General features: G+C 35.6%; 1 protein-coding gene across 2 annotated transcripts in view; it reads right to left on the reverse strand.

The window, feature by feature from the left end:
• The window catches only part of CEP57 (centrosomal protein 57), a 40,659-nt gene that overhangs the window by 2,151 nt on the left and 12,950 nt on the right, over nt 1–25,558 (reverse strand). For both annotated transcript variants that reach the window (XM_032426236.1, XM_032426237.1), the window contains exons 2-10: nt 22,313–22,469; nt 13,604–13,783; nt 13,094–13,215; nt 11,854–11,970; nt 11,158–11,235; nt 8,121–8,228; nt 7,497–7,574; nt 1,263–1,504; nt 355–499 (exon numbers count right to left, since the gene is read on the reverse strand). In XM_032426236.1, coding sequence (XP_032282127.1) covers nt 355–499; nt 1,263–1,504; nt 7,497–7,574; nt 8,121–8,228; nt 11,158–11,235; nt 11,854–11,970; nt 13,094–13,215; nt 13,604–13,783; nt 22,313–22,469 — 1,227 coding nt within the window. The remainder of the gene's footprint in view (nt 1–354; nt 500–1,262; nt 1,505–7,496; nt 7,575–8,120; nt 8,229–11,157; nt 11,236–11,853; nt 11,971–13,093; nt 13,216–13,603; nt 13,784–22,312; nt 22,470–25,558) is intronic.

Raw genomic sequence — 25,558 nt, forward strand, 5'->3', positions numbered from 1 at the left:
TTATTTATTCGACAGAGAGAGACACAGCGAGAGAGGGAACACAAGTAGGGGGAGTGGGAGAGGGAGAAGCAGGCCTCCCGCGGAGCAGGGAGCCCGATGTGGGGCTCGATCCCAGGACCCTGGGATCATGACCTGAGCCGAAGGCAGACGCTTAACGACTGAGCCACCCAGGTGCCCCGAACACCAATTCTTAATAATGAAGGGACCGAGTTAGTGTCTACAGTAACGAAATGCTCCCTGTAGCTCCCTAACTGTGATACCCTTCAGTGTCATCAAGGAAAAGGGTTTTGGTTCTGCCTTGTTCTTGTTTTTTAATCATTAGAAACAGGGAAAGGGAAATTGAGCTGGAGTTACCTGGGCTTGGTATTTTCGAACTTTAGTTATTTGGTTGGCTTTGGCCTCCATCCTCCCCACCAACGCCTCCAGTTCACACTCTAAGTTGTCTTTCAGTTCAACAGTTGGGGATTCTTGGATAAGTTTCGCAAGCTGCTGGTGATCACTGTACAAAAAATAAAAGCAGGGCTTGGTTAAGTTTCTGGTTTCATGGTTAGGTCCACCACAACCCACTCACCATGGGACCACTGCTCTGTGCAATAAAAAATGACTCAATTTCTTAAACAGAGCAACAAGATGGTTTAAAGGTTCAAGAAAGGCACTGGAGGCAAACGCAAAAGGACTTCTTAATTTCAAAGACCTAATTATTTATATTCCTACCTCCCCCAGAATAGTATGCATGTAAAAAGGAAAGCCTGGAAAGAAAGGATCTTGTTCCTCAGATACATCCAAACTTATCATTTAACTAAACTCAATGTATATCAAGCTCCTGAATAAGGAAATAAAACTTAAATGTAAACCTTGGTCTTGAAAACATTTAACAGTATTAGAAAAGGGAGAGATTTCCCCCAGAACAGTTGTATTTGTTAAGGTCCTAGTAACTTACTCAGCGGTTGGTGCAAGGACTGTGCTCAGGTATTTGCTGAAGAAATTAACAATTAATGAAGTCACTGAGAAGTTAAAAGGAAGTTTTAGAACTATAAGTTTTTTAAAAAAATATTTTATTTATTTGAGAGGCAGAGAATACAAGCAGCGGGGAGGAGCAGAGGGAGAAGCAGATTCCCCGCTGAGCACGGAGGCCAACGTGGGGCTCAATCCCAGGACCCCGGGATGACCTGAGCCAAAGGCAGACGCTTAACTGACTGAGCCACCCAGGTGCCCCTAGAACTAAATATAATTAAAAAAAAAACCCCAAAACTAAAACTCACAAGCTCATTTGCCCAAATTCATCTTGTAAAGTCTGTAAGACTTCTGATAACTCTTCATTAATGCTGTTGGAGGAGGAAGGCGTTACTGACAACTTCTTACTTTTACCACTTCGTGAAGAACCTTGCTTTGTCAAAGGAACACTGTTGACCACTCGATCATTGCACAGGGCTTTACTGTGTTGCTTCATTAGATGCAAGACATGCTGAACATTGGCTACCACAGCATGGCTAGGACTGGTGGACTGAAGAAAAATGAGAATTAATTGAAGCCACATTGTCTGAATCTGTTTCCTGTTTACTCCCTAAGCTGAGTAAAAAGACCCCCACCAATAGAGAGGCTAGGATCTAAATCTCCTAGAGGAAATCCAAATACCAAGTCCCATTTAACCTCTGAAATATCTCCAATCCACCTCTTAAGTCTCCACCTTACTGTCTTTCCCTTGCAACCACTTCTATTTGCTACAGGAAGATGCCATTTGGCCTCCCTGCCCCCAGTGTGTTCAGTCTTTAACTCCATAGTGCTATCGGCTCTCCTCCTAAAATATTACTCTAATAGTAATATCAGGTTGTTCTCCTACTTGAAATATTTGATGTTAAGCCCACGAACTCTAATGTCCAAACTCCTTAGCATAGAAAAAAGTCGTCTATCATTGAGCTGCAACTGATACTCCCTGGCCTTATGTCCCACCATCCCTTAATTTCTCTGCTTGCTTATTTTAATTTTATTAACATATAACAACGTGGATGAAACTAGAGGGTATTATGCTAAGTGAAATAAGTCAGTCAGAGAAAGACAAATACCGTATGATTTCACTGATATGTGGAATTTAAGAAACAAAACAGATGAACACAGAGGAAGGGAAGGAAAAATAAAGTAAGATGAAAACAGAGAGGGAGGCAAACCATGACAGATTCTTAATTCTAGGAAACAGAGTTGCTGGAGGGGAGGGGAGTGGGGGTAACTGGGTGATGGGCATTAAGGAAGGCACGTGGAAGTAATGAGCACTGGGTGTTGTATGCAACTGATGAATCACTGAACTCTCTCTGAAAATCTGTATTTAAATAAACTGTATTTGCACATACCACTTCTTTTGTGTGGCCAACACTTTTACCATTCCTTAAAACCCAGTTCAAGTATATTAACTTTTAAAGACTTCCTTAAAACCTCCAGGTAACGAATTGGTCCAATTAAGTCGTCCACTCTCAGATCAACTACAGCATTTATCTCTATCATAGTGTTTATCACAATGTATTACAATTGTGTTTGCACATGTATTTCACCTACTAAGTGGTGTATGTACTTCCAGGTGGTAGGGACTGTTGTCAGATTCATTTCTCTATCCTCAAACAGTAAGACGCACTAAGTTCATCCTTGTCACATAAACAACCATGGGAAAAACCTGGTATCCTTCTCAAAATTTCCAGTTTTGAATATTAAACAATAATCTCCATAAGCTATTTCAATTTACAAACAGATGGCTGGACTAACTTGGCTCCATGAGCATCATCTTGTTTAAAATGCAGATTCCTAGGTAGCACTCCAAACTCAATCAGTGTGGGGTCAAGGCTTGGAAATGTGTATTTTTAAGTTTGCCACTTGACTCTGACCAGCAGGTTTGAAAACCACTATGCTAACGGATACTCTCTTTTATCCTACTTTCCATTGTTAGGTAGCAAACTGAATCCAGCATTATATATGAAGAAGTATGTATACCATATCCAAGTCAGGTTTGTTCCAGGAATTCAAGACTAGTCCAATTATTTTAAAAAATCGATCAATGTAATGTAGCATATCAACAGTAAAAAGGAAAAATCACATAACCATATCATTTAATGAAGAAAAGCATTTGAAAATATCCAGCGCCCAATCAGGTACTCTCAGCAAAGTAGAAACAGAAGGAAATTTCCTTTTTAAATAAAGAGCATTGACAACCTACAGCTAACACCCTATTTACTGGTGAGACTGAATGCTAACGTTCTCCCCCCACTTAAGATCAGAAAAAAGGCAAGGATGTCCACTCTCATCACTCTTGCTTAATGTAATACTGGAAATCCTAGCTAGTGCATTAAGGCAGAGAAAGAAATAAAAGGCATGCAAATTAAAAAGAAATAAAACTGTCCCTATTTACAGATGACATGCTTCTCTACATAGAAAATCCAAACCAATCCAAAAAATAATTCCTAGGACTAAAATCACAGAATGTAAGTTCAACATACAAAAACTATACTAGCAATGATCACATAGAAACTAAATTAAAACTAAATACAACTTACACTTGCTCCAAAAAAAAACATGTGAGTATAAATCTAATAAAACAGACATGGAACCAATATGCCGGAAACCACAAAATACTGATGAAAGAAATCAAAGATCTAAATAAATAAATAAAAGCTATACTGTACTCATGGTCTGGAAGACTCAACATAATAAGGACATCAATTCTCCTAAGCTGATCTATAGGTATAATGTAATTCCAATCAAAATTATAACAAGACTTTTTTTTTGTAGACAGAGACAAGTTTATTCTAGAATTCATATGAAGAGTCAAAGAAACTAGAAGAGCTAAAACAATTGTGAAAAAGAATAGAGAAAAGAATCACTCTGCCTGATGTTAAGACTTATTATAAAAAGCCACAGTGATCGAGGCAGTGTGGTACGGGCAAAGAGGTAAACACCTATATCGATGGAACAGAATCAAAAATAAACCTTGACCTAACAAGCCTCTTACTGTATACAAAAATCATTTCAAGTAGATCACAGATTGAGATGTAAAATATAAAACTATAAAATATATATGAAACATAAGTGAAAACCTACAGGATGTCTGTCCTGGCAAAGAGTTCTTAGACTTGACAGCAAAAGCATGATCCATTAAAAAGCAAAAATCAATTAACTGGATTTCATCAAAACAAAAAGCTGCTCTGTGAAACTCTGTAAGAGGAAGAAAGACTGGGAGAATATACTTGCAAACTATGTATCTGACATATGACTTGTATCAAAATGCAGAACTCAAAACCTAACAGTAAAAAAAACAAACAAAATAACCAACCCAATTAAAAAAGGGCAAGAAATGTAGATAGATATTTCATTAGGATATATGGATGGTAAATAAGCACATGAAAAGAACAGGACTACCATCATTAGTGTAATATAAATTAAAAGCACAATGAGATATCATACTCAGCAAGCAGCTAAAATAAAAAGTGACAATATTAAATGCTGGTAAGGATGGGGAAAAACTTCATCTCTTGGGCATTGCTACTAGGAATGAAAAATGGTACAATCACTCAAAAATAATTGGGGAGTTTAAAAACAAAATATACACTTACCATACAATCCAGCAATCACATTCCCGGACATTTATCCCACAGAAATGAGTACTTATGTCCACACAAAAACCTGTACACAATGTTTATACTGGTTTTGTTTGTGAACACCAAAAACTTGGAGCAACCCAAAGGTCCTTCAATGGGTGAATCATTAAACTGTGGTACATTCACACCATGGGATATTCAGCCAAGAGAAAGGAAGGAACTATGGATACACACAACAATTTGATGAATCTTGGGATTTATATTGAGTAAAAGGTCAATCTCAAAAAGGTTACATCCTGCATGATTCCCATTTTTGAAATGGCAAAACTAGATATGGAGTGGTGGTTGCATGAATATAAATGTGATAAAATCGTACTGACCTAAACCCACGCATGTGTATACACACGTACACACCAACAAGGACATGTGAAACTAGAGAAATCTGAGTAAGGTCAGTGGATTGTACCAGTGCTAATCTCCTGGTTGTGAAACTATACTATGTTACGTAATGTACCGCTGCTACGGTACACCAGATGAAGGTACATGGGACCCTTTACTATTTTTGCAACTTCCTATAAATCTAGAATCATTTCAAAATTAAAAAGTTAGTCTATGTTTTTATCAAGATGATTTAAATTCACCTACAATTAAAATGGTTTAGATATACATTCTGCCTTGCAACTCTGCAGTCATCAATACAACCTTGATTATCAAGAACCAAATTCATTTGTCTCATTCACAATTTAAATGCTGATACACATGGTATTCATTTAAAGTGTGAAAATATGTATGTGAAATCACTATTCCGCTTGTAACTTGTAATATGTATTGGCTATACTAATTGCCTATGTATACTTTCAATAAGCAGTATATAGTTTTTAAAATTCCTTTTCCTGTTATTTTTCTGGTTGTATTTATTAATGTAATTTTTTATCCGTTCAATCTATAATTTAAAACTCAGGATGTGTATTTTATGTCTTTTTAATTTCATTTTTCTAGTAATTCATTTTTATTGCATTTTACAAGTGTACTGGTCTATGACAACATATAATTAAAAATAAAAACTGATCCTTCACAATAGAGAATTTGAGGAACACTTGGCTAGGTGACAGCACATTCTTAGCTATTTGAATAATTATTTTTTAATTTTTTTTTAAAGATTTTTAAAAATTTATTTATTTGACAGAGAGAGAGCACAAGTAGGCAGAGCGGCAGGCAGAGGGGAAAGGGAGAAGCAGGCTCTCTGCTGAGCAGGGAGCCCGATGCGGGGCTCGATCCCAGGACCCTGAGATCATGACCTGAGCCGAAGGCAGCCGCTTAACCGACTGAGCCACCCAGGTGCCCCAATTTGAATAATTATTTTTTTTAAAGGTTTTATTTATTTGAGAGAGTGAGCAAGTGAGAGAGAGCATAAGGAGCAGAGGGAGAGGGAGAAGCAGACTTCCCGCTAAGCAGGAAGCCCGATGAGGGGCTCAGTACAAATAACTTCAGAAGGAGTTTAGTTGAAAAGCCTGGACTTTGAACCTGTCCTGTTTAACCTTTGTATTAATGAATTCAATGAGAATTATCGAAGACAGGCAATTAAATGTGGAGATAACACAAATAATGAACTAGATTCTAATGTAATGTGGGATAGGGTGAATCTATTCCTATAGAATTTCATTTACTTACAAATTCTGTATAAAATAATTAAATCTACAAGTATAGGGCCTACACTACAGAGGCTAATGCAAAGATTCAGGAAAACACCCGTTACTTCAGTTAACTCAAACTAATGAGAGGGAGGGATGATGTGGCTTCCCCCAGAACATTAATATGATGCTAGTTTGAGCTGACAGACTCTCAAAGATGACAAAGTCTCTATTCTGTACTAGTCACACCACATTTAGAAAGGAAGAGAGTGATGAGGAGGTAAAGAAACTCATAAAACACATCCGGAATAGCTGAAGAAAATGGAAGTGTTTATAACCTAGAAGAGAATTAAGGAGATGAGAATAAAGTTATTTTCACGTAACAATTTAAATAAATATTTAAAATTTCCCTAGTCAAGGGCTCATTTGTTCTATGTGGATCTCTGAAAGCAGAAAAAGAACAATGAGAATTTACAGTGAAAGATTTTAACTTACTTAGGAACTTTCAAATAAAGTGGTCTAGAATTAATGAGGTCTCATCAGATGTATTGAAAAAAAAGTATTTATTTTAGAGAGCAAGTGGGGAGAAGGGAAGGGGGAGAGAGAATCTCAAGTAAACTCCCTGCTGAGTGCAAAACAGGACTTGGGGCTTGATCCCAGGACCCTGAGATCATGACCTCAGCTGAAATCAAGAGTCGGCCGTTCAACCAACTGAGCCACCCAGGTGCCCCTAAACTAACACAGTGTGAAGCATTTATTAGAAATGACCCAGTACTTGCTGATATTTGACAAAATTACCATCTCTACATTTAAACACTCAAGGAACAGAAGATTCAAGTCTATTTCTGACTGCCTCTTGGAGAATGAGTTCTGTAAGTAATATGCATGTGTGGACAAACAGTATGTGATTTCTATTTATTTAAATATCTACCTATATTTAAATATAAATGAACAAGATTGATACTAAAAACCCAATGCTACAAATTACTATTTCCTATTTCATTTACTCCTATCTGCAAACACCCCTTCTCCAAACCAGGGTGTCAGATTTTGTTCATAACCTTCCTTGCACATATGCTTTACCTGCTTTAAAGTCCCCCTTGTCTCTTCTCTGCTCCCCCAATCCCATAAAACCTTCTTCTATCTCTTCTCACATCACTATGATCCATATGGCAAAGGGACAGAAAAATGTTTTCAACATTTATAGGCATGCAGGTGTAAGAGTTGATTCAATTCAAAGAGCTAGGTTGTAAAGAAAAAAAAAAAATCCAGACTTTGACCAACTCACCTTTCCAGCTACAAAAGGCATATCCCCCAAGCATAATCTATAATGTGGTTGTGCAGCAAAATAGTTCCTAGAACCTTTCTGAATGGAAAGGAAAGAAAAACAAGTTTACTCACATGATGATAAAAGCTGACCATACACCACTAACCTGAAATTTCAGCTTACTGCTGGGCTACTACTTGCTTTATCGATACTGGAATGTTCTCGAGCTCCTAATAATACTTGACAACTTGCATCCTAGCCTAGGAAAGGCTAGGAAGGAAAAAATAGTACCTGCCAAAACAGCAATTACAGTCTCAGTAAAGAAACAGAGTGTGTATGTATGTGATGTATGTATAGTTACATACACCTAAAAACATTTTAAGAGTAAAAAGTCGTTAAAGCAATACTGAATAATAATTAAGATTTGTGTAGTGTTTTGCAGTTCTAAAATGCTTTCATATATATTATCTATCAAGGTAAAAATTTATATGTAGTTATTACTTATCCCCATCTTCCCAATGAAGAAACTGAATGAAAGAGATCTCCTTATCCAAGGTTGATGTACCATACTGTTTTATGAGTATTTTCACATAAATTACGCTAAGTAATAATCAGCACTTTGACTTATTGGTCCCATTTTCGTACCTTTTCTGGTGGTTTTGACTTCTTTTTTTTAACTCTTCTTGCATTGGGAACACATGGAGTTGTCTTATCTTCAAAGATAATTCTATTTGTTTCTAGACCAGTCTGCAACTAAGAAAAACAGGACAACATAAAGTTAATGCTATAGAAATAAAAGCTATTATTTAAATTTGAGATTTGCCATGTAAAGACCTGTAAAAACCTTATAGTAGTATCTGACTGAAAAACACACCATAGCTGTGTAACCTGTCTTGAATCAATCTGTGAATCAATCTGTCAACATTTGTCAAATATTTTAAATCAATACAAGTCTCTCATTTTATCTTTAAGTGCTATGTTTTTTTTTTTTTTTAATTTTGGAACCCTTTAGCTCCATTATTTGCAGTTGTTCCATAAATTAGACCTAATGAGTTAAATGCAATATATCTAACTCCAAACCAATGCTTCAATATTTTCTTCTTTTTTACACATGGCAACCACATCAGTGCCAGACACAAAGCAGTTGGAGAGCAAAATACATTTCTTCCTCTTTAAAAAACTCATACTCTTACAATTTAAGACAAAGAAACCGGAAATTTATGTCCAAAAGAACTGAAAGGTATGTCACAGCAAATGCTATTATGCCCTTTCCTCTAGAAGCTTAGTGACTACGTTAATTTAAAAATCGTTTCCTATGCATATGGTAGAAATTCCATAACTAATTACTAGGGATATCAAACAAGGACTGGTGCCTTCCCTAAACCAACTTACAGATTTCCTTAAAACAAAAAACAAAAAACAGTTGTGTGTATTTGTCTACAGTAGTGGTTTTCAAACCAGCCTGTGTATCAAAATCATTTGGAGTTTATGAGAATCATTCAGAATGTCACGATCTTCTCTGGACCTCATTGTTTTAAAAAGTACTTTAAAGTTCCCCAGGAAATTATGATGGAGCTGGAACGAACACTCAGAATCAATGGATTAAAGAAACAGAATACTAATAATTCCTACAATGACTGCATTCATTAGGCAGATGCCTACCTCAGGAGCATCTACATTCCCACACATCTAACAATGCTTTATATATACTAAACTGAATAGATAGAATTCATTGAACATAAAATTACTACTCTGGAATACCTATGAAGCCAAAAGAGTTTGACTAGCATAAAAAGAACAATTTTTTTGAAAATTAACTTCTAGTTTATTTAGTTCTTCCTGGTAGTGGTTATCTATTTGTGTGGCAGAATTTTACCATTTTAAAGTACTTTCGTTGTCTTTTCTCTTGTTTGATCTCTCTAATACTAGGAAGATATAATATGAAGACCACTTAATCAATGTTAAAATCCAAGCTCTGAATCGTTAAGTATCTTGCCCGAGACTGCGAAAGTTAAGGTTAACTTAACTTGGGGTTGCCTGGGAGGCTCAGTCGGTTAAGCGTCTGCCTTCGGCTCAGGGTCATGATCCCGGGGTCCTGAGATGGAGCCCGGCATCCGGTTCCCTGCTCACTGGGAGTCTGCTTCTCCCTATCTCCCTCCTCTACACCTCCCCCCAACCATGTGCTCACACTCTCTCAAATAAATAAAATCTTAAAAAAAAAAAGCTTGACTTGGAACCATGTACGATCCCTGGTCATTGTTATTCCACTATAATAGTTTTCACTATCAGAACTCAAAATCTTTACTGAAAGAGAATTCAAAACCTTTACTATATTATCAGTAATAACTATTTGGTCCCTTCTTTATGCCTGAGAAATGAAAAAAGAAAGCGAAAATACTGTAAATTAAAATTTAAGTTAATAAAATAATGAACTTGCTTAATTTTTATTTCATGTACAATAGGACTCACCACCACAATGTATATAAAGCACAATCCATGAGTTTGCATGTTACAAGTGAGGAAATGGAGACACAGTAAAGTGGCCTACCCTAAAGTGGAATGGGCAGAGAAACCAAGTAATTTCAAAATTTGTTGGTGATCGAAAATAAAGCCACATGACTATGTATCTCAGCACACTGAAGCAAAAAATAAATAAAATAATAAAAACAAAAATATACAAATTGATCAGAAGGTAAATATTTGAGAAAGAAAATACATCAGGTTTAATAGAGATTATGTTAACTCAGTGAGCTCTGGGAAGTAATGGAAGAAGTAGACAAGACGACAAAGATAACAGAATGTTTACAGTCCTGCGAGCCCATACATGAACTGAGCTCAGGAATCCGCTGGCATCGGACCACAGCCTGAACTGCAGAGCCGCCACTCCTAACTGTTTTGGAATCAAGACCTGCTTCTTGTGTTAATATGATGAGAAAAGATACATACAAATTTATAAAACTTAAAGACTTTGAAGTGGGAGGGCAATATATGGGAGGTATTTGAATAAATAAGCTCTTAAGAGAGTCGTCAGTTACAAACAAGGTGTTTATTTGTAAGACTTACGGGGTACAAAAGTATTACTGTATCTTTTAGAAAGGCAGTTCTGGTTGGTATACATAAACTCAGTGTTTCTGTGACTTCAAACTGCCTCACCTATTCCATCCGGTAGCCACTGCATGGGATAAAATCAAAGACTAGGAGCAAACAGAGCTCGCGTTCCTTATATGGTAGCTTTTGTGAATTAGTATGGGTCACTAGCTATTGGGATAGCCCATTACCTCAATTTCTGTCCTGGTGTTTTGAGGCCACCAAGGAAAAGGAAAATGTGTAAGAAGAAAACTACACGATGGCTTTCAAACATTTCCGGTAGTGTCCCATGTGAGAAATTTTACATGATTAAGTATCACCTTATTATATATATCTTTGATGTTTTTTAGTCTATTAATTTTTTTAAAATGCTGATTGAAACCCCACAATTTGAACAACTCTAAAAACTGCTCAACTTTTACTCTCTGTCTGTAAAAATATAGGTTTGCATTTTCCATACCAGGCTATGTCTGACAATTTATATATTGGGCTATTCCAAAATATAAATAATCTAAGAAGCCCACATTTAATCTTTTGTTTATATATAAAGAAAGTATGAAATATGAGGAGCCTACCTGCTGACACTGCAACTTACCTGGGCTGCCTTAGCTTGCATACGTTTCCTTTCCTGTTCTTCTTCACGGAGTTTTGCTTCCAACTCTTGCATTTTTTTCTAGTGATAAAAATATTAAAAGTGGTTAGTGAAAAGATTTAGTGTCTTTATGTAAAATTTTAATACAGCAACATAGTAATCTGCTATAAAATTTTAGCACAGCAAATATATGCTTGTTATTTCACTCCAGTAATGACACTGTGCTTGCCAATAACCATGACATTCTCCTTTGTGATTCATTATTAGTCATTTGTGAAGTAGCTGTGAGGCAGTTGAATAGAATTATGGGTAAAATCTATGGCCAAAGAACACAACTCTGTATGAAGGAATATAGGATACATGGAAGCTAAATTGGGAACTTAATCTCAGTGGTATTAAATACTTCCCAAGTGAATCAATTAAAACTAAAGAGAACAACTTAAACCAAGTAATTCAAGCCTTAAGGATGATCAAAAACATTTAAGCTTCCAACATTTTCAAAAAGAACTACTTCCTTATGTACATCAAGATTATAAAATGTGAACACTTTCTCCAAATTTACATTTTTGTCCTTTAAAAATTCCTGTTTCTTTGCTACAAGGTCACTTTTCTTCCTATGAATATCCAGTATTTTAAAATGATCAATTTTACAAAAGAACCAATATTATGCACTGATGAGTAAAAGAAACATTCACTGACTTCTGCCAGAGCCTGCATTGTGGTAAGTTTGTTATACTCCTGTTCCAGAAGATCCAACTTTTCAAGCTGGCTCTGCACATGTGTTTGATCATGTTGTCGTTCTCTTTCGAGGGAAACCTGGGGAACAGTATTAAACACAGCATGATAATTTGACAAAACAAAAAGTAACTGACACTGGGCATATACTGTATTTGTCTGGCCTTTCATAGAAGTACTTAGATACTATAGAGAAATTCTAGGAGAACAATATTAAGATGAAACCACAGGGAGAAAACAAAAAAATACAAGTGGAATCCTGTTCTTACCATATACTATTATAATATTTGGGTCCATATACTGAGACTTTCATTACACTCTGAGATAGCAGGGATTTATTAGATACATATAGACTAATACTTTCAATGAGTCTGGTTCTCTTACACAGTTAATCTCTTAATTAAGGTAATACTTATGTTTTTTATATCTATCATTTATACTTCCTCTGAATTCTATGCAAAACATCATTATTTTTTTAGGTTTAGTGTCAAGGCTTTGAAAAGACTACCATCCGACAGTCACAGAGTAAACCATTAAACTAGGCTAAATTGAGGTCTATTAGTAAAAAAAAAGCCAAAACACTAAGTACCTAAATTTTTAAACAGTATATCTTCATCTATAAGACTATGGCAATAAGTGTCATACTAATAGAAATTTGAGTAAGATAAAGTAAAACTGTAATTTTCCCAGGAATTTGTGTGAACTATCAATTCCCTCCAATCCACCTTAGTGGATAGTTACTGCCCTAAAAAATACACTGTTAAAAATTGGCATAAATCATATTTTATTTCCAGTATTGGAACCATTCTTAGGAAATGGGCTATTTCCAATCATGTGGCAGACTGAATGGACTACCCCCTTCCCCACCCTATAAATGATTCAAGTAATTTCAGTCTTGGGCTGTTATACTGTTCAAAAGCCAGAAGCTATCAAAGCTATATGCAGAGGATATGGCAGGGTGTGTGAAGGTCAGCCAAAAAGGAAACCTCTTTATAGCTATGCTGAAGAAAGAAATCACATTTTCCCTCAAAGCTTACACTAGTTGTTTCTCAAGATGAACTACTGGTACTGCTATCAGTGATCAGGATAAAAGGAGAAATGATTATAACAGAACCAAGTCTTTACTGAGAAAAAAGATCTTTAGGTCAGTCTAATTTTCCCCATAACTAACTGTTCCTGAAAACGAATCTGTGATGTACCATACCTGTTTTTCTAAGACAGATGTCCTTTCCATTTCTGCATGCTTTATCATATTGCGCATGTATTCCAACTGTTTTTCTAAAAGATTACACTTACTTTCTGCAGCTAACAACTGAGAGGTCAGTTCTAAAAAGAATATGTAAGAAAAGCAGAAATTAGCTCACTCATGGAACAGTTGTAACAAGCTATTTAATGGGAATTAACTCTACTGTGTATACAACAAACACTTTCCAGTAGCTCTAGAAGCCTATTCAGGTGACCTAAGTCATTCTCTTCCTATATGCTAGGTCCAATCTGTCTTGAATTCGGTCAGTAAATATAATGCAGGACCATCAGGATGTGCTCTTCAAAATGCACTTGAGTATAATGCAATTCTGGAGTGCCCAAAGACACTGACTACTAGAAAATACGAACATGAAATTGCTTTTAGAATAATTTTACAATACTTATTTTGTGTATTTCATTTTGTATTTTGTGTATTTGTAGGTTTCATTTCCTTCATAATTAAACAAACCTTGATTGTGCTTTGACTCCTCATTCTTTGAATTCTCTCTTTCTTGTATCTGTTCATCCAATACTTTCTTATATTCAATTGTTTCTCTAGACAAGGTTTTCACACTTTCTTCTGCCTGAATCCTTTCAAGTTCTAAGCGTCGAATCTTATCTTGAAGATTCTTCAGAGCAGAAAATATAGCTGCCAAATCCAAACACGAATAATATAAATATATGGAGAAGGTTCAATGAAAAAAAAAGAACTCATCTAAATAAAAAATAAAACATGGGTGGGCCCAGGGGAGAATCACTCTTTGGGAAAAATGAAATGCTAATTACTGCCACATAATTGTTTTTTTAAAAAAATCCATTTAAAGACATATTGAGTCTCCGAAACACGCTAGAGACTCAAAAACCAAATTATGGTAAAACATTTTAAAGATTTTATAAAATGGTAAAAATATTTAGCTAATCATACAAAATTCCTAACTGTCCAAAAGTACATTAACTACCAATCCTTCTTCTGTTTCATTAATAGGATCACATGCAGAATCCAATTGTAGAGTTAAAGATCTCAAGCACAAAAAGGACTATTTTTTTAAATCTCAATTTTTCATTATATAGGAAAAATTCTAATTATTCTTTAAACTGTCCCCCCCACCCAAAGTTTCTGATTATAAAAGTAATACATATTCACTACAGAAAGCACAGGAAAATACAACAAAAAGAACAACTTATACTCCTACTACCAAGAGATAATGACTATCACTTTTGGCTACTGCTTTCAATCTTTTTTGATATGCATAAAATAAATTGAGATCAAAATTTATCTAAGTTTTCTTTTTCACATTAGCACTATCAAACTGTGAGCATTCCCTCATACAATCAGATAATCTTAAAAGATTACTTCCTCATAATCAATAATTAAAAACTGAAAAATTAAGTTGCTGGGTCCAAAAATACCCGTATTTGAAAGGTGCTTGAAACAAAGTACCTTCATAAAAGGCTGTATCAATTTATACTTTCACCAGATGTGTCTTTGGCAACACATACCACTATTACTTACAATATTTCTGTTATTTTGATTAAGAAACAAAAGCTACTTCTGGTTATTTCATTTTGCATTTCTATTAAAAGTTTATATATATAATTGGTCAATTTTCTTTTGAATTCCTTAAGAAAAAGTCCCCCCACCACTTTATTATTGGTCTTTAATTCCAGAAAACATAGCTGCCAATTTAGATGTTGTCAGTTTTGGTATAAAGATGTTCTGATTTTTCATATCATCGTAACAATATTTCACATCAAGTTCTTTATTTCTTTATATAGGTAGAACATTCTTCTATAACTTCAAGAAATATAAACTTTATATTTTCCTTTATTGTACTTATAGTTTCACATATGTTTACATTTAATTCTTTAAGTGAAATAAAAGTTACTTTGGTATTGAAGGAAGAACTTTAAATGGCATCTGTATCATATACCAAATTCACACAGGTACCAATATATACAGATGTAATTATTACTCACACACACATACCCACTACATAGTTTCACACACACATACCTGAAACCACAGTTTCAGGACTTTTATTCTGATTTATTATTATTGTTCTAGTGTTTTAACTATTAAAACCTTATAAACATCGATACTGCCAGTCTCCCACATTACAGAAATCTTTAAAACATTTAAAATTTATTCTTACCAATTAAATATTCAGAAACATTTCGCCTAAACAATGACTTACATGAAACGTCATATAAACCATATAATATGCAGGAAGAACTGTCATCTTGTAAAAATCGAGGCTTCTTACTCAAAACAAGGTATACTTTTCCGTTTATTAATGTAATTCATTCATTCACCAAATTTTTAGGGCCTAGAATGTTATAGGCCCCAAACAGGAGACTGATACATTTTATAATATAGCCAGCTTATTCTATTATGCAATGAGACTACAGTGTAATTAGAAAGAACACAGACATGAAACACATACAACGTAGAAACCTGAAAAATCAACGGAAAAGACTATGAGAAGAGGAAAACAGTCCAGATTTAAGATTAGTATTTAGGCTAGCTCAGTCGGTAGAGCATGTGACTCTTGATCTTGGGGTTGTAAATTCAAGCCCTGTGTGGGGTATAGAGATTACTTTAAAACTAAAAGATTAGTATTTAAAGGAACTATTCTCTAAAAAACCTGGAGTAATTAGATAACAAATATAATAGGAGATGGGAAAATTAATATATGCCTTTATATATCAGTTCAGGTCTTTTTTTTTCAAGATCTATTTATTTATTCCAGAGAGAGAGAACATGGTGGGGAGGGGCAGAGGGAGAAGGAGAAAGAAACTCAAGCAGACTCTGCTCTGAGCACAGAGCCTGATGTGGAGCTCGATCCCACCACAAGATCATGACCTGAGCTGAAACCAAGGGTCGGACACCCGACCAACTGTGCCACCTAGGCGCCCCATCAATTCAGGTTTTTTTTAAACCTCCTCTGAACTACTAAAACTTTGTAATACCAAACATTTCTTGCATTCCTTAGATTATACCTCATAGTGAATGCTTTTGCTAGTATTTTACTTCTGCATTTACAGTTATTAGAGCAATTAGCTGGAACATACCATTTTATTTCTGTATGTCAGCAAATGTAGTATCAAAGATGTGCTGGATTAACAAAAAGACCCAATATGAGGTATATGCTCTCCTTTTCTACATTCTGGAATGGCTTATATATCACCAAATTATTTCAATGTTTCTCAACAACACAAAAAAATGGAAAGATATACCCTGCTCATGGATTCAAAGAATTGTTAAAATGTCCCTATTGCCAAAAGCAATCTACAGATTAAATGTAATCTTTTTTTTTTTTTTTTAAAGATTTTATTTATTTATTTGACAGAGAGAGACACAGCGAGAGAGGGAACACAAGCAGGGGGAGTGGGAGAGGGAGAAGCAGGATTCCCACCGAGCAGGGAGCCCGATGTGGGGCTCGATCCCAGGACCCTGAGATCACGACCTGAGCCGAAGGCAGACGCTTAACGGCTGAGCCACCCAGGCGCCCCAAGATTAAATGTAATCTTTATCAAAATACCAATTGGTATTACTCACAGAACTAGAACAAATGATCCTAAAATTTATATGGAACCATAAAAGACCCTAAATAGCAAAAGCCATCTTGAGAAAGATAAACAAAGCTGGAGGTATCACAATCCCAGATTTCAAGATATACAACAAAGCTATAGTAATCAAAACAGTATGGTACTGGCACAAAAATAAACACACAGATCAATGGAATAGGATGGAGAGCCCAGAAATAAACTTAAACTTATATGATCAGTTAATCTGTGATAAAGGAGGCAAGAACATACACTGGGGAAAAGACAGACTCTTTAATAAGTGGTACTGGGAAAACTGGACAGCTATATGCAAAAGAATGAAACCGGACCACTTTCTTACACCATACATAAAAATAAACTCAAGATGGATTAAAGACCTAAATGTGAGACCTGAAACTATAAAACTCCTAAAAGAAAATATAAGCAGTAATCTCTCGGACACTGGCCTTAGCAACACTTTTATGGATATGTCTCCTTATGTCAGGGAAACAAAAGCAGAAACAAACTACTGAGACTATATCAAACTAAAAAGTTTTTACACAGCAAAGGAATCCATCAACAAAACAAAAAGGCAACCTACTGAATGGCAGAAAATATTTGCAAATCATGTATGCTGATAAGGGGTTAATGTCCAAAATAGACAAAGAACTCCTAAAACATAACACAAAAAAAAATCCACAAATAATCCAATCAAAAATGAGCAGAAGACATGAATAGACATTTTTCCAAAGAAGACATACAGATGGCCAATAGACACGTGAACAGATAGATGTTCAACATCACTAATCAGCATGGAAATGCAAGTCAAAACCACTATATCACTTCACACTAGTCAGAACAGCTAGTATCAAAAAGACAAGAAATGACAAGTGTTGACAAGGATGTGAAGAGGGATCCCTTATGCACTGCTGATAAGAATAAACTGGGGAAGCCACTGTAGAAACATTAAGGAGGTTCCTTAAAAAAAAAAAAAAAAAGAAATACCATATGATCCAGTAATTCCACTACTGATTACCCAAAGAAAACATATTAATTTGAAAAGACACATGCACTCCTATGTTTATTGCAGCATTATTTATAATAGCTAGTCTAAGCGTCCATCCATAGATGAATAAAGATGTGGTATACACAATGGAGTATTACATATTCCACACATATATACATAATGGAATATTACTCAGCCATAAAAAAGAACGAAATCTTGCCATAGGTGACAACATGGGTCAACTTAGAGGGTTTTATGCTAAATGAAATAAGCCAGAAAGACAAATACTGTATGATTTCACTTGTATGTAGAGTCAAAACAAAAACAAAACCAAAACCCTAACCAACCAACCAACCAATCAACCAGAAACAGACTCATAAATACAGAGAACTGGTGGTTGCCAGAAGGGAGGAGAGTGGGAGATAAGGCAGAATAGGTGAAGGGGATTAAGATACAAACTCCAGTTATAATAAGTCACAGGGATGAAAAGTACAGCATAGGCAACACAACCAATAATACTGCAATAACACTGTATGGTGACAGTAAACTATACTTATTGTGGTGAGAAGAATATAATATATAGGACTGTCAAATCACTATGTTGTATATGTGTAACTAATATAACACGTATGTCAATTATCCTTCAATTAAAAAATAAATTCTTACAAAAAAAATTTATACAGCAGGCCTGAACCTTGGCTACCCTCTGGAAACTAGGCTCTTGGAATGTTCCCAAAGTTACTAATTAATAAGGTTTTGTATGTCTAAGGCACTAAATCCTGCTGCACAAGTCTGCCTTGATTGCGTAAACAAAAGTGTTTTATGGTGAATATCATGACTGTTTGTGCAGGCGCGAAGTGTTTGTGTAACTAGCTCCAAATAAAAGCCATAGTGTCTGAGCCTTAAGTGGGCTTTTCTGGGCAGAAACACTACACATGTCATGCAGTTTATTGCTAGAGGAAGAAGTGTTTTTCTCTGTGACCCCCATGAGGGCGAAATTTGGAAGCCTGCATCTCAGTAAGCCTCAGCCATAATTACAACCACTTCTGAAACCTGTGAGTCTTCTGAGTTAATCTCCCACCATATAGGTGGTCCTGAGGTCCCAGAATATGAAAAAAATCAATGTTGTTTTCAGATTCCACAATGCAACTAAATTTTAAGAAACCACCTGCCAAGTTTTGGTGTAATATCAAATAAAAATATCCACAAATTGTTGGGAAGGCTATTAAAGTATTACTTCTTTTCTACCTACATATCCGTGTAAGGCCAGATTTTTTTCACATACTTCAATTAAAACAATTTATTAACACAAATGGAATGCACAAATGAGAATCAAGCAGTTTTCTATTAAGACAGAAATAAGAGATTTACAAAGTATAAAACAATGTCACTCCTAAAAAAAAAAAAAAAAAAAAAAAACAATGTCACTCTTAGCAGTATATTTTTTAAATTTGGGAAACAGTTATTCTATTTATGTAAACATGCAGTGGGTTAATTAGGGTTTCCTGAATTAAAAAATTGGAGAACCAGTGCTTTAGAAGAACAGATGGGCAGTAAATTGTTATCAATACCTAGCACACTAGCTATAACTTGACTTCTCTCACTGGTCACAATAATGCTGAGCTTTTTCCAACAGGTATGACACAAATTTGTAATAGATAGGTCAAGATTTTCTCTCTCAGCTCTTACAGGGGCCACGAGTGGCCTGGCACAGTGGAAGACCCCAGACTAGTTCCCATCAACCCCATCAGTTTATCTCCATGTGCTGTACATGCGTTACCATTTCATTTTCCACGTGGACTAGGATAAGGGAAAGGTTTAGAAAGCACTGGCCTAGCAGAATTGCCTCATAGTTATCTTGCTTCAAATGTTCACATTCTGCACAATACTGTCACTTGAAATGTATTAAATAACATGAACAACAGGTTAAATTTTTTGGATTGACATTCGTTACCATTTTTTTAAAGGGTTCCAAGGGGGAGGGGAAAAATGGGGTCCCAAGGACAATACATTTTTTGAAGGCAGTAATAACTTCCAATTTCTTGCTCATCTCTTTTCTAAAACTCAAAATGAATATGAAAATGAGAATTACAAGAAACAGTTTAATTATCTCTTTCCATGGCATTAATCAAACTATATTTTCAAAGTGATTATTAGATAGCAAAGTGAAACGGTAATTTATCAAATGAAAATATATTAAACTAGAATTAAAGAGTAACAATTTTTTTTTTTACTGTATTAGTGCAATAAAAGCATTTATTACATGTAAAGAAAAAAAGTTTATCATACAGAGTATCTATTCCAATTAAGACTTCACTCATTCAAATGGAAGTCTGGTGTTTTGCACAAATATCTATATTCAGTGCTCAACTTACTAACTAGAAACCTCTTATTTACAGGATATAGTGTCTCAAAGATAATGATAATAAAGAAAATACTAATTAATTCAATGGTTAATAAATCAAGTAATAAAATGCTACTCATCTGAACACAGCAGCTAAAGACTTTGGCAATTCAGAAAAATAAAAGTTGTATAACATACAAACAACATATGGTAAAAAAGCAAAGAATAAATAACTGAAGCTCACTGGATAAAAATCTGTTAAGATTTAGTAATAATTTATTTAAAAAATAAGCACACACACAAAAATAATCATGCAACAAAGTTCTAGCAGGAACACAAAATCTAGGAATTAGATATCAATCCTTCCACTACAATATTATATCTAGGTCTGATCTTTCCTTTTATCTAAAGAAACTTAAAAAAAAAAAAAAAAGTTCAGAGAAAAGTAATTACTAAAGAATGAAAAGAATTAAGTTAAATGGGGCAGATTTATTCATAAAGCAGAAAGTCAGCAAATGTTTACCCCAGCGTGTTAGCGATAATGCTACATTCTGCTTGTGTGTCACTACTGGTTTTAAAGAACATGTGAGAAAAGAGGGAAAAAGGAGATGAAGAGGAAAGTAAACAAAAGAAAAAATAATGTGGAAACAGTAAATCAGCATCTCTTATCCCTTCAGAGCATGGTGTTGTGAACCGTTTAAGCAATGCCTCCGGATATTCATTATGATCCATTATGCTTTTATAGTACTTTTTGTATCAGTCCAGTGATATCTACCTTCAGTATGGGATGGGCAGACAAGGAAACCACTACCCGCTTTACCCTGACAAAAAATGAAGGCCCAAGTGAATTTAGAAGAGACATCTGAGGAGAGCAGGAAGAGGTATGTGTTGGGGAAGCTGGGAGAGAGGAAGACTTCTCAAAATAAATAATACATAATGTGGATTTTAAAGAGTACAATTCTACAACAGCAAGATTTCAATAAGCGCACTGCATGAGAAAGACTTATAAGCTTGACAAGGCTGGTGTGGCAGCCAGAATGGACACCCAAGGATACCTATGTCCTAATCCTTCAAACCCTGAATACCTGCTATATGGCGAAAGGACTTTGGGAAAGGACCCTAAACAGAGAGATATGAAGCATGAAAGACACGTGACCCACCATTCCTAAAGGGGGCCATAAAGAAAGCAAAGGAAGGAATGTAGACAGCCTCTAGGAGGAAAGACTGGCCCTGACTAAAAGTCAGCAGGACAATGGAACCTCAGCTCTATAACCACAAGCCAAAAATCTGAATGTGCTGAGAGGAGGTTCCTTCCTAGACTCTCTAGTAAGGAACACAGCCCAGTCAACACCTTGATTTCAGCCTCATAGGACCCTAAACAGAAGACCCTGCTAAGCCCATCCAGATTTCTGACCTACAGAAACTGTGTGATGACACATCTGTGTTAAAGTTGCTGAGCTGTGGTACTTTGCTAAGGCAGCAAGAAAGCTGATACAGATGGCAAGTTTTGGGAACAAATATATTTCAAAGTAGCCAGGGCAAAGGATGTGTGGGTAAGGAAGAACAGAAGAGAAGATAGGGATGAAGTTGGTAAGGCAGGTGGAGTCCAGATTAAAAAAAAAAAAAAATCTAGGACTTTGTTATGTACGCCATGGAGAGGAGCTAAAATTTGTTTAAAGTAGGGGAGATGATAGCAGGAATGTTGTTTAAATGGGGATGAGAGGGAGACCACAGGCTAAGCAATTACTTAGGAGTGTATCACAATTATCTATGCAATAGATGATGAAAGTCTGAACCAAAGCAATGAGAATGACGAGAAAGAACTAATACATCTTTGGGATAATTCAGAGGCAAAAATACTGATTTTTGGTTCCTGACTGATACTGCATATGACAGAGCAGTTCTAGATTTCTCAAAGTATTTAGTCTTGATGATTTGGTGAACAATACTGTTTAACAATCAGTGAACAAAAGAAAAGTGCTGTATTTTGAGGAGGTTAAAAATAGGTAAGGGGAAATAGATACTCTTCTTTTTTTTTTTGAGAGAGAGAGTGAGCATGTGTGAGCAGGGGGGGTGGGTATGGTAGGGGTAGGAGACAGGGAGAGAGAGAGAATCACGACCCTGAGATCATGACCTGAGCCGAAATCAAGAGTTGAATGCTTAACTGACTGAGCCACCCAGGTGCCACTCCTCTAATTTTAAAATACATGGAAGACACAAGAGTTTTAAAGTAGTGGATAAACAAACAAACAAAAAACATCTATTTTGTTAGGCTCTATTACCTCTGCTGTTACTTTCCGGATAGGCAAACGTAGGCTTATTTGGGGAGCGTCGTAGATCACTATTAAGGAAAGGCTTATCAGGTGGATATACTACATATGGAGATGAGGAATGGCGAACCATACTTCCATTAGACCTTGAGGGTTCGACTAAGATGTTCTGAAAAATAAAAATATAGAAATTACCTTTCAAAATTTTAAACTGCAAATAGGATGTAAATACACACACACACACACACACACACAAATTTGTTCCTGACTGAAAATTGTACTGCTCATGTTCCACTGATAGAGACAACAGAAAAAACAAAGCCCACTGACCATACACAACAGAATTCAATCATTATTTTAAAATTTTCAAGTGTTTCTTATGTGTCTAAATATAGCCATATGCCAGACACTGTAAAAAGGAAATAATGTTCAAACAACTTGAATAGAAATGCTGCACAGAAATACTTAAATATGATACTCATAATAAATTTAATGTTTTACCTAAAAATATGTAGTGTAAAATATAATTCAGAAAAGTAAATATTACCTTTTTACAGTATCTGAAACTGCTACAAAATGACTGAATTAATCTCTCTCCAATCAACTAAGTAATTCCTGAATATTTATCAAATGTCCAAGACTCTGTGGTATACAGAAAGGCATAGTTCTTGCTTCAAAAAATTTATACTTAGGAAAAAGAGGTAGGAGGGGGGCAATTAGAAATATCAAATACCCAAATATAAAATTTTATTTCCACAAAAACACCATTCTATTATGAATGAGATTCTGTTCAATTAGGGATTATGTTCCACATGATTTCAGTTGCAGGGTGTGCTAACTGTGGCGTTTTTTTAGTTGTAGACAACTTCCTATCGGTAGAGAGACACCTAGAGTGGGGGAAGGAATGGAGAAACTGAAAGCTAAGGTGAAAGATACAGCTGCTCGCTGTTCAAAATTCTCATTTATTTTTCTTATTCAAATAACCACAGCAAAATAAGTTCTCGACTCTTACCTTTGGAGAACTATACTATACAGCACAGAATAATCTGTGCCCAGAAAAGTACAAAGGGACAAAGAATATTTACAATAATGGTAAACAAGCTCCTGGAATAAACAAAGGCAATCAAGAAAACCACACTGTATCTAAATCTTATTAAAAATCAAATGTTTCCATGTAAAACCACGCAATTTTCCAATTGATTTAAGAAAGCAAATACAAAACACAAACTATGGCTATGAAAACTAAAGAAGAGAAAAGACTTGGAAAACATAGGGGTAAGTCTCAAAGTGGTACTCAAGTAAATCAATGTTAAGTCAAAAGTAAAAAGTATGTTCACATGCAACAGGACTAAGAGCTGGCATTTTTCAAACTTTTTGACAAGCTGACATCAGGTTTTTGGAGGTGGCTGGAAAACAGGGTGAGTTTTCAATTCTTAAAATATATTATACTGCCAAAGCTCTTACAAAGCACCATGAATTACCACTTAGCTTAATTTCAAATATGATTCTTCACAGAGAACCTTAGGTCTTCATACAACCTACTAGAATCCTATCATTTAACAACTACCATTCAAAGTAACTGGCTAGGAAGTATTCCTTATCAACATATATGTATGAACATAAAACACCTGCAAATTTACGTAAGATTTTCAAAACAATTTTTATTAGAATTACTGAATACTGCACAGATATTAACAGGACTATGCATAAATAATTTACCTTCAAAAAACACAAACCAAAACAAAATGAAAATAAACCATCTTCATTAAATTCACTGCCTGCTAGCTCTTGTGTAACTATCAGTTCAAAATTTGTCCTTTTCGAAACATTTCTCCAAAGCCAACAGATACATGAAAAGATGCTCAACATTCTTTAGTCATTAGGGAAATGCAAATTAAAACCACAATGAGGGGCGCCTGGGTGGCTCAGCTGGTTAAGCATCTACCTTCGGGCTCAGGTCCTGATCCCAGGATCGTGCCCCACATTGGGCTCTCCTGCTCAACGGGGAGCCTGCTTCTCCCTCTCCCTCTGTCTGCTGTTCCCCCTGCTTGTGGGCACGCGCTCTCGCTCTCTCTCTCTCTGTTAAACAGGTAAATTTTTAAAAATTGCTTTAAAGCCACAATGAGAGATCATCTCACACCTGTTAAGACTAACCATCATCCAGGAAGGACACTATATCCTACTTAAAGGGTCTATCCAACAAGAAGATCTAACAATTGTAAATATCTATGCCCCTAACATGGGAGCAGCCAATTATATAAGGCAATTAATAACAAAAGCAAAGAAACACATCGACAACAATACAATAATAGTGGGGGACTTTAACACCCCCCTCACTGAAATTGACAGATCGTCTAAGCAAAAGATCAACAAGGAAATAAAGACTTTAAATGACACACTGGACCAAATGGACTTCACAGACATATTCAGAACATTCCATCCCAAAGCAATGGAATACACATTCTTCTCTAGTGCCCATGGAACATTCTCCAGAATAGATCACATCCTAGGTCATAAATCAGGTCTCAACCGGTACCAGAAGATTGGGATCATCCCCTGCCTATTTTCAGACCACAATGCTTTGAAACTAGAACTCAATCACAAGAGGAAAGTCGGAAAGAACTCAAATACATGGAGGCTAAAGAGCATCCTACTGAAGAATGAATGGGTCAACCAGGAAATTAAAGAAGAATTAAAAAAATTCATGGAAACCAATGAAAATGAAAACACAACTATTCAAAATCTTTGGGATACAGCAAAGGCAGTCCTAAGAGGAAAGTATATAGCAATACAAGCCTTTCTCAAGAAACAAGAAAGGTCTCAAGTACACAACCTAACCCTACACCTAAAGGAGCTGGAGAAAGAACAGCAAATAAAGCCTAAACCCAGCAGGAGAAGAGAAATAATAAAGATCAGAGCAGAAATCAATGAAATAGAAACCAAAAGAACAGTAGAACAGATCAACGAAACTAGGAGCTGGTTCTTTGAAAGAATTAACAAGATTGATAAGCCCCTGGCCAGACTTACCAAAAAGAAAAGAGAAATGACCCAAATCAACAAAATCATGAATGAAAGAGGAGAAATCACAACCAACACCAAAGAAATACAAACAATTATAAGAACATATTATGAGCAACTCTATGGCAGCAAATTAGATAACCTGGAAGTAATGGATGCATTCCTAGAGATGTATCAACTACCAAAACTGAACCAGGAAGAAATAGAAAACCTGAACAGACCTATAACCACTAAGGAAAT

The sequence above is a fragment of the Phoca vitulina genome, unplaced genomic scaffold, assembly GCF_004348235.1.
Source record: "Phoca vitulina isolate PV1807 unplaced genomic scaffold, GSC_HSeal_1.0 scaffold34, whole genome shotgun sequence".
Lineage (NCBI taxonomy): Eukaryota > Metazoa > Chordata > Mammalia > Carnivora > Phocidae > Phoca > Phoca vitulina.